The 10,702-nt window shown below is 47.5% G+C and overlaps 1 protein-coding gene across 1 annotated transcript in view; it reads right to left on the reverse strand.

Moving 5' to 3' along the window:
• CLEC4G (C-type lectin domain family 4 member G) overlaps positions 1 to 1,392 on the reverse strand; it is a 2,777-nt gene extending 1,385 nt beyond the window's left edge. Inside the window, exons 1-5 of the mRNA XM_023733078.1 lie at positions 1,323 to 1,392; positions 906 to 1,016; positions 504 to 557; positions 302 to 364; positions 16 to 133 (exon numbers count right to left, since the gene is read on the reverse strand). Coding sequence (XP_023588846.1) covers positions 16 to 133; positions 302 to 364; positions 504 to 557; positions 906 to 1,016; positions 1,323 to 1,377 — 401 coding nt within the window. The 5' untranslated portion in view covers positions 1,378 to 1,392. The remainder of the gene's footprint in view (positions 1 to 15; positions 134 to 301; positions 365 to 503; positions 558 to 905; positions 1,017 to 1,322) is intronic.
• Between the last annotated feature and the right edge of the window lie 9,310 nt (positions 1,393 to 10,702).

Below are 10,702 nucleotides of genomic sequence, written 5' to 3' on the forward strand. Positions count from 1 at the left end.
TGAAGTCTTGGTCACCGCCCGCCCTCACCGCGCTCGCGCAGCTCATTGAGGGCGCTCCCCTGCTCCATTAGCTTCTTCTGAGCCTCCTGAAGCTCGTCCCGCGTGGTCCGCAGCTGCGCCTGCGCCTCAGAGCCTGGGAAGGTGGTGGGAAAGGGGCGGAGGGCGAGGCACCTGAGAAGAGCCCGCCTCACCTGCACTTGCCACAAGCCCAGTCCAAAACCCCACTTCTCCCAGCCTCCTCCAGCCCGGCCACAAGCCCCATCCCTTCAAACCGAAAGCCTGGACCCCACAGTCCTCTCACAACAGGTCCTGCAGACTGCGACCTCCTTCTCCAGGACGCCCAGCGCCACCCCCTGCTTCGAGGCTGGAACACACACACACACACACACACACACATGCTAGGGTCACCAGCGGGGACTCACAGGACAACCTTCACCACTCTGCGGCCAGCCCCAGGACCGTGGGGTCCCCCACCCACGCTTGCTCCACGGTTCCGAACGCACCGTTCCTCCTCAGCAGGTCCTGGTGGCCGAGTAGCACTTCGCGCTCCGTGGAGGCTGCGGAGAGAGGCTGCTGCAGGCGCTGTCTGGGGACTCGGGAACCCTCCCCATGCCCAGAGGTGCGAGGACCCCTGTCTTGGCACGCCCAGAGGGGGCAGGCAGGTATACAGTGCACTTATGCAGCCAGAGGAGAAAAAGGAGCACACAGATGTCTACCAGGGAACATGCATGCACACACTGAACACATATGCACACGTGTGTGCACACAGCATGAGGATCTACACAAACTCACAGGTACTCACACTCATTCCCAGGCAGGGGTCAGGGACCTACTGGTGGGCTAGGGAGGAGGGAAGGTCTGTGTCAGGGTGAGACACAGCCTCCCCCCATCCTGCAGTCACTTACCTTTGGACAATAGGATGCTCAGAACAAGGGCCCACAGGACTCCGGCGACCACTAGAGCCAGTGCCACCAAGAGGGACCTCAGCCGCCAGCACTCCCAGCGTCCCCAGTAACCTAGGGGAACACAGGTAGACTCCTGGGTCCCCCTGCACTAGGACCATCCTGGATTCCTGGATCCCCCTGGACTGAGCCCTGGACACTTGGCTGCTTCCAGGGAACTGAGGTTCAGTGAGGTTCAGTAACATACCCACCGTCACTCAGCCCCAAAGAGGCATAGCTGGGAGTTGAACCCAGGTCCACCTGGCTCTAGGGCCTATGGTGGCTCTCCTGCACACACTACCTGGACTCCCTCTTGGCCCAGACCACTGGAGCAGAGAGGGACCCAGAGAGAGGCCAGAGAGGCAGCCCCATCCTCCATACCTCTGGGGACCTCTTCAGGCCCACCGATCCACTTGCTGTACCCGGAGTTGTCCATGGCAGTGCACAGGGCATGTGCGGGCACCCAGCCTTGGGCATAGATATAAAGTAGCCCCCACCCCCATGTCACTCCACCCATTCTCCCTTCCTTCCTTCCCATCTCCTCTGTCTCAATTCCTGGTACCAGGGACCCGTGACCAATTGCAGGGCTGGGCCCTTGCTGGGCTGGGCTGGATTTGGGGGTGGGGGGTGCTGGTACAATTATAGCCTGTCTGGCTGGGTAGCTGGGGCCATATCCCCCAGGCTGGGGCTGAGGGCTTCACTTTGGACCTTGGTCCTCATCTCTTACAGAACTGGGCTGGGCTTCCCCCTAACAGGGACATGCGGCACCCAGCCAAATTCTGGCCGCTAGTGGTTCTGGAGAAAGCCTCCTAGGGCTTGGCTCCCAGACCAGTTCAGCTTTCCTTCTCAAGCCCACCCCCTGCAGGTGCCCACCAGAGGCAGGGTCTGACTCACTTAATCCTGTCCCTCTTGGCCCCAAGGGAGGAAAGAGATATTTGCTGAGGTGGTGGTCAGCTGAACTTTTGGGCTCCACCAGTGGTCAGGGCATGGAGCGGGGACACTCAGGCATGTGAGTAGCTTCTAGAATCCTCAGTTTTCTCCTCTGTGAAAAAGGGGACAGGGACAGGGCCTCCCTCACAGGGATGTTGTGAAAATGAAATAGGGTTATGCATGTCAAATCTCGCGCCATCCCAGGCATGTAAACTATACTAAATCTTCATTCATTCGTTCACGAAATATTTATTCAACACCTACTATGTGCCAGGCACAGATCTATGCACATTAGTGAACAAAAGTAGCCAATTCTTTTCTTCTTGGAGCTGACATGCTAGTGGGAGTGGGAGGAGACAGACATTCAACCATGAACACAATAAAAATGTAAATGGGGGAAAGAGGGTGCTATTGTTTAGGAAGCATTGAGATTCTGCTTATGGTGATGGAAAATTTGACAAAGGAAATTGATGACGTTTGCACAACATGACTAATGTAATTGGTATCACTAAGTTGTACACCTGAAAAAGGTTAAATTGACAAACGTTGTGATATATATATAAAAAAAATTTTTAAAAAAACCTTATAAACACAAAAAAGATAAAAGTAAATTGTATAGCATAGTGAGTTGTCAACAAGGGACAATATTGCCCTCCAGGGGACATTTAACAGTGTCTAGGGACATTTTTGTTGTTTGGTTGTCACAACTGGGGGGAGGGTATAACTGGCTTTTAGTAGATAGAGGCCAGGGATGGTGTTAAACATCCTACAGTCCACAGGACAGTCCCCGCAGTGCAGAATTGTCCCAAATGTCGATAGTGCCAAGGGTGAGAGCACTAATACAGCTCTGTATTCCTTTCCCAGTACTGCCGTAACAAAGTGCCACAAACAGGGCAGCTTAAAATCACAGAAATGTATTATCCTGAAGTTCTGGGGGCTCGAAGCCCAGTGTTATCAGGTGGAAACCCCAGGCTCTGCTCGATGTGACTCCAATTGGCCAATAAAGGACACCAAGGCGGGAGAGCAGGAAAGGTACCTTTATTTCATTGCGCAAGGAAAAGGAGTCAGTCAAAGCTGCTGCCGCCAAGACTGCTTCCTGAGGGCAAGGGGAAAAGTTACTTTTAAGGGGTTTACAAGTAGGGAGTTCATAAAAGTTACATCAACAACATTCTTAATCATACTATGCAGGTGCAATGCAGTTTACATATAACTTCTAAGAAAAGAAGGATTTTAATGCAAATCTTTGGGGGAGGAAGCTAAGCAAAGGAAACAGGATTTTAATGCAACACTACAGGGGAGGAAGCCAGTGTCCATTTAGAACTATAGTCAGCTGGGAATTGTTTGGCATATTCTCAGGGGCAAATACTGGACCTAGGCCTTACATTGTGGCTACCGACCTCCTGTTGGTTTACAACTATTCACTAAATATTAAAAGAAAAAGACAAGAGTGGCTTTTATGCACTGTTTATGTGAATGTTTCCCTAAAAGATATTTTTTAAAGATTATCCTAACTATTGTCTTTATACCTCAGTGCCCAGTTGATGTGTCTTTATGAGTCCGTGTGAGACCAGCTCCAGCTGGGTCACATTCTTTATGCTCAAGGACAGGGAATAATGGCTTCAATATTACCTCCTAAATCATTCTTTTCTTTTGATCAGAGATTGGAGATAACACATTGATGATTAATACCTGGGCTTTGTAGAGGCCCTAGATGGTGGCCACGACAGGCCCTTTAAAATCACGGTGCTGTTTTCACTGGATATCATCCGGTTCATCAGGATCTTATGTAAGAGCAATGTTCCCATCAATCGCATTGCCGAAGTGAGCGGACTCAATGTACATCAACATTTCAGCCTGAGGCTTTCTGAAGTGTCTAAGACAATAGAAGATAAGTTTTATTGTCTAATACCATCAGGATGCAGACTAGAATATTATCAACAGGTAGCATGGCCAGAGTGTGTATTGCTAAGAAGGTAAACTTGTCTTTTTTATCAAGTACTTACTGTGTTCCAGCCCCTCCTAAACACACCCCATCTTCTTGAATCCTCACAACAACCCTCAAAAATAATAAACATGATCCTCATTTTATTTAAAAATTTTATTTTTATACATGTTTTTTCCACCTTGTTCCGGGAAGGAATGAGCTGCTAGCTGCCATGGAGCTGGCCCCCGACTCATGGAGACCCCATGAACAGTAGAACGCAACCCTGTCCAGTCCTGCACCATCCCCATGGTCAGTTGCAGATTGAATTGTTGTGATCCATAGTTTTCCCTGGCTGACTTTTGGATGTAACTCAACAGGTTCATGAGGTGCATTGGCTGGTCATACATGATCAAATAAAATGAAAAGGCAAGAGGAGAAAAAAGGAGAATAATGGCAAAATGAGGGTGACGAAGATCACGTGAAGCTAAGAGTCAGGATTATAAACAAACTTCGATCCTGAGTTCCAGATTCTTGATAAATAGGGCTCCCCGCCTCCTTGCAGCAGGGAAGTGTGGTCAGTTACTTGAATCAGACTCCTGGAGATGCCAAGGAATTCTTCTGAGGAACCTCTCCGACACCACATGCATAACAAAGTCCTCATTGAACTTTCCGTAAATACAGTAGCAAGTTTCATTGGGCTGAGGGTAGATGGTTTTGTGACCAGGTGCAATTTTAGTAAAAGCAGATTTTTCTTATGGCCTGCCTGAACTCAAAGCACATAGCCATTGTTTCAAGCTGCAGTGAGTTTGAGACCATGGAGAGCAGCTGGCAGAGTGAGGGACTGGCAGTGGGCATTGATGGATGCCAGGCAGGGGTCTGAGGCTTGCTCTCATCTCTCTCCTTCTTTCTCTCACTTCCCTCTCTCTTCTCTCTCCTTTCCTGCTCCATCTCCCAGTCTGTGGGTTTTCTTTTCATTCTCTTAACAATTTCTTCCAAAGAACAAAAATTGTTCATTTTGACAAGGTCCAACTTCTTCATCTTTCCTTTAAGTGTTCTGCTTTTGGTTTATATCTCAGACATCATTGCCTAACCCAAACTTTGCTCTGATATTTTTTTGTAGAAGTTTTATAGTGCTAGGGTTTACATTTAGGTTTTTGACACAGTTTGAGTTAATGTTTCTATAAGGTGCAAGGTATGAACTGAAGTTGATTTTTGTTTTGTTTTGTTTTGCATTTTAGCTTGAAATGTTGTGAATCTAGAGGCAACCAGGAGTCCAAAAAACAACAGTACAGCGGTAAAGAACAAGGGTCTAGAGAGAGAAGAGCCTGGCGTTGACTCTTAGCTGTGTTCCTGTAAACCTTGGGTTACTCATCTATAAAATGGGAGTAATAGAGGGCTGTGGGAAGTGCTGTCTTGTCCTGTCCACATTCTCCTGGCATTCTCTCATAGTGAAGGTTGCTTATTGCAGCTTCTTTCTGGCCCAAGTGGAGGGCAAGCTGGTAGCCCAGGAGAGTCAATATCCTCGGTGAGAAGAACTCTGAGGCAGGGGCTCTACACCATCTTCCAGAAGTCCCCAGTGGGATTCAGACCCCGGGGGCCCACAGCAGTGTCTGCTCATGAGCGCCCCCTGGATTAGGAGTTTCTCTTGATTGTCCCATTTTCCGCTTCCTTTCCCAGCTTTTCCAGAAATTGCCTCCCAGATGGACTGTTTTTGTTGTTAGTTGGCATGGAGTCGCCTTGGAGTCAGCCCCTGACTCGTGACAATGCTATACATAACAGAACAGAATGCTGCCTAGTCCTGTGCCATCCTCATGATCGCTTGCAGACCGGACTGTTGTGATCCATATGATTTTTCTTGGCTGATTTTCAGAAGCAGATTGCCAGGCCTTTCTTCCTAGTCTGTCTTAGTTGGAAGTTCTGCTGACACCAGTTCAGCATCATAGACGCACGCAAGCTTGCCACTGATAGACGGGTGGTGGCTGTGCATGAGGTGCTTTGGGGCCGGGATTCAAATCTGGGTCTGGCAGATAAAGTAGTCATGCCAAATCCTTGTCTTAGGCTATCCTTCTGGGGGCCCCAAGCTGAGTCAAGGACTTTCTTAGTTGTCTCAAGGTTCAGCAGAGTAACGCACTCAGTCTGGCAGGGCTGGATGAGAGGTGGCTGTTATTGCTGCTATAATTTTCTTCCTGCTGTTGCCATCTACGATATACAGGAACCCCTAGCAAATGGTATTGGCTATGTTGTGGGAGGAAGACTACTAAAACCAGTCCCAATTTAAGGATTATCAATCTGTAGCCCGTTTTTCTCGGTGGTAACTAAGGAAGAACTATCAAGGCGATAATAAAACGGACTGCTTATACTTTATGGAGAGAAACCAAAAACTCAGAGAGGAAAGGTACTTGCCCAAGGCAGCCCAGCTAAGAAGGGTTGGTGCTCAGATTTCAGGCCACCTTCCCCCGTTACAGTGACTCTTCTCTTAACTATTGTGGGAAATGGAAAAATCATGGCCACAAATTCCTCCCAATCGTATACACAGAATTCTTTGCAATGTGAATATGTCACCCCGATCATCGGGAGGCAGAGTCTATGACCCCTCCCTTTGAAAATGGTTTATCCAGGTACATGCTTTGACCAATCAGAAGCCGGCGGAAGTGAAGCCTTGCCTCTTGCGCACCTTGCAGCTTCCCCCTTCGCCATCTTGGAATGCTGTCGACTGCAGTGTAAGAGAGCTTGGCCTACCGTCCATCAGGATGAGAGACCAGTGGAGGAGATGTTTCGCTGACCCATCAACAACAGATCTCCAGACATCAGAGTGCCGCTGTCTTCACTCTTGTAGCCATTCCAACCGCCACTGGCATGCTAACCCCCTGAGTGAGTGGAGGAGAGACCGTGAAAAGAACCACCCAGTCAAGCCACAGAATTGTGACCAATAAAACATCGACGATGTTTTAAGTCTCCAAGTTGTCGGGGCTTGGTTTTATAGCAATAGAGAACTGAAACAGCCGTAAATATGACAGGAATCCCCTTGGGCCTCATGCAAACACAACATGCTGGGAGCTGGGGTGTGGTGAGGGCGCCACTTGCCCCAGGCATGCCAGGAAGGCAGTGAGTGTATCCGGGAACATCCAAGTGTGAAGAGGACCCACCCCCCAATGTGGGGGAGAGACTGCTCCTCAACACTAGTGTTCTTAGGAGTGTTCCTCACCTCCAAAACCTCAGCTTTCACTGAGACCTGAATGCAACCATCTGGCTTCTGGCCCAGCAGCTTCCACAGAAAATGCTCATGCAAAGTCACAGTGATGTGGTTTATTCACTCCAACTGCTTCCTCTTGGAACTCAACATCTGTGGATTTCTCGGGGGCACCGTTTTTCCTGTGGCTTCTGGGAGACCTGCTCATGGGGTGATGAGCTACTATATGCTAGGTCATTTTCTAGACAGAGGATTCAGCAAGGGACAAACAGTTCTACTCTGCACATGTGGGGTTGCCATGAGTCAGAATCGACTCAGCAGCAACTGACAACAATATAATGCCATGGAGTGACAAACAAATATATATTGTAACACCAGGGAGTAAAGAAAAATAAAGTGGAGGTATGGACATAGTGAGTGATTTGGGGCAGTTATTTTAGATAGGGTGGTCAGGGAAGGTCTCTCAGAAAAGGCAACATGTCTCTGGAGAACAATCTGGCAGTTTCTAAAGTGGTTAAACGTAGAATGGCCATGTGACCCAGCAATTCTGCTTTTAGGAATATACCCAAGAGAACTAAAAACATATGTCCATGCAAAAACTTGTATATGAATGTTCATAGCAGCATGATTTATACTAGCCAAGAAGTGGAAACAACCCAAATGCTTACCGGTAATTTTTTAAAAATTGAAAAAAATAATAGTAGCAACCGCCAAGTCTTAAGTGCATTCACATACACTAATTCATATAAGCTCATAACAGTCCAATGACATAAAACTATTAATATTCTATGCTCTAGAATGGAAACCGAGGCATATAAACGTTAGGTCATTTGCCTAAGATTATACAGGTAGTAAGGAGCATAGCTGGGATTTGAACCCAGGCAGTTTGGCTCATAAATCTGAGCTGTCCACCAGTATACGGTACTGTTATGGATTGAATTGTGCACCCGAAAAACATATGTAGAAGTCTCCATCCTGGTACCTATGAATGTGACCTTGTTTGGAAATAAGGTCTTTCTTAAAGTTATATATATATTTTTACCACAATAAAATTTTTTTTTAATGTATTTGAGATTTTTATTGGGATCATGTTATGGATTGAACTGTGTCCCCCCAAAATATATGTTGTAAATCTTAACCTCTATGCCTGTGGTTATAATCCCATTTGGGAATGGGTTGTCGTTGTTAATGAGACAGGATTCATGTAGGGTGTATCTGAGTCAATCTCTTTTGAGAAATAAAAGAGATTAAACCCAAGCTAGCAAGCTGAGATGGGGGAAGAGTGATGCCAACCCACATAAAGATTGCTCAGAAGCAGAAGCTCAGAAGAGACAAGGACTTTCCTCCAGAGCTAACAGAGAGAAAAAGATCTTCCCCTAGAGCCAGCACCCTGGATTCGGACTTCTAGCCTCCTATACTGTGAGACGGAGTCCTGGTGGTGCAGTGGTTTAAGCGCTCAGCTGCTAACTGATAGGTGGATGGTTTGAACCCACCATCTGCTCTACGGGAGAAAGATGTGACAGTCAGCGTCCGTAAAGTTTACAGCCTTGGAAACCGTACGGGACACTTCTGCTCTGTCCTATAGGGTCGCTATGAGTTGGAGTCGACTCAACAGCAATGGGTTAAACTGTGAGAAAACAAATTTCTGTTTGTTAAAGCCATCCACTTGTGGTATTTCTGTTACAGCAACACTAGATAACTAAGGAAGATGGTATTGAATTTATAAATTAATTTGGTAAGAATTAACCTATTTAAAATCTAGAAAGATCAGCCAAGGAAAACTCTATGGATCACAATGGTCCATTCTACAGCAGATCATGGAGATAGCTCAGGACCAGGCAGCATCTGTTCTGTTGTGCATGCGACGACCAGGAAGCAGCTAACAACCACAGTCTATTCAAAATAGTGAGTGCTCTTTTTAGGAGCTCACTTATGTCTTTATTCAGATCTTAGACAAGTTTAATAGTTTTATCCATATGTTGTTAAGATTATTCTGTAGTGTTGAAGAGATTTTATTTATTGTGAGGAGGATATGTCTTCTCCATTTTCAAATTGCTCACTGCTGAGGCGGGGCCAAGGTGGTGGAGTAGTCAGACGCTTCCTGTGGCCCCTCTTACAACACAGACCCGAGAAAACAAGTGAATTGATTATATATGACAATCTGGGAGCCCTGAACATCAAAGACAAAGTTGAGGAGTCAGACTGAGTGGCAGGGGGAGGTAGAGACAGTTCAGAAGCAGCAAGGATTTGCCAGACCTGACCTGGCTGGCACCCTGCAGGCTGGATCTGCTGGTGTGCATGGGCTGAGGCAAACAGTAGCACTCAGGACGCATTTTCCACACCAGGAGAAATGGAGCAGCAGACTCTGCACAAGCCTCAGAAATGAAGGGGAAGCGGCACTCAATCTGTGAAAGTTATGTGTAAGCATCTAACCTACCTCACGGGATGGAAAAAACCCTTCCCCACTGGGAAGTACCTCTCTCCCATTCACCTACCCCCACCCCGCTCTGCTCAGATCCTGGTCCAACTTCAGCGATTGCCATGCACCCTGGCCAGAAGTGGGACCCGTCTCACACCTTGTGCCTTTCTCCCAGCTTTGGAGAGGAAACAAATTAACAAACAAGATAAAATAATCTGCCAGCTCCCCTAAGCCGGGACCTCAGGGCAGGCAGAGCCCCTTTGCCTAGGCACAGGCATAAGGGGTCACAGACTTTGAATGCCTTTCACGCCTGCCTAGACCTGTGTGGGCCCATTTCAACAGCATAGGCCCTCATTAGCATAGTACAACAGGGTGTATACCTGAAGCCTATTTTCAACTGCGATAGCTAAGGGGAAGTGGCAGATTCGTGACATTTGACACTGCCCTGCCCATTAAGCAGGGTCCTCACCTACCCACATCAGAGGCCTGAGGACTAGTGGCTCCACCCTCTCCACCTAGCCACCTGCGACAGGGGTCCAAGAATAAGTGGTGCCTCCCAGTCCTTACAGCCAACAGCATTTGGTGCCCAAACTCCAGCTGCAAAACCCACTCAACTACATGCTATAGGGAACAGGGACATGCCTTCCACCCAGGCACTCAGGGGCAGCCCTCAGCCCCCTATTTTGCTCAGCACATAACCCACAACTGCAACCAGATATTTGTGCCTGCTCCAATTACTCCTACATAGCCCTGCCCATCTAGGTCTGTAGGTGAGAGCCTGCACCACATGCTTGGTGATCGACGACCTGGACACCTGAGCTGAATCCACACAAGAAAAGTAAAAGGACTCCTGGGCTCACATACCTAGTAGCAGCTCTAAACACCTGGTGACAGGACATGGGAGCTTCAAAGATGCCAACAATCAAAGTAGCTCACACAACCAGCCTATCTGGGTATACCAAAACAAAACAAAAAGCTAGGATGCAGTAAGCAAACATAAAATAAATAAATATAATAACTTATTGATGGCTTGGAGACAACAGTCAATATCAAATCACATAAAGCGGCAGACCACGATGGCTTCAGCAAGCAACCAAAACAAAGAACCAGGAAACCTCCCGAAGGAAGAGAAGGTCTTGGAATTACCAGAGGTAGAATTCAAGAGATTAATGTACAGAGAACTTCAAGAGATCAAGAAGGAGATCAGACAAAACTCAGACCAAGCCAAGGAACACACAAACAAAGCAATACAGGAACTTAAGAAGGTTGTACAAGAGCAAAATGACAAATTTAATGGG

Source organism: Trichechus manatus, unplaced genomic scaffold (assembly GCF_000243295.1).
Source record: "Trichechus manatus latirostris isolate Lorelei unplaced genomic scaffold, TriManLat1.0 scaffold00057, whole genome shotgun sequence".
NCBI lineage: Eukaryota > Metazoa > Chordata > Mammalia > Sirenia > Trichechidae > Trichechus > Trichechus manatus.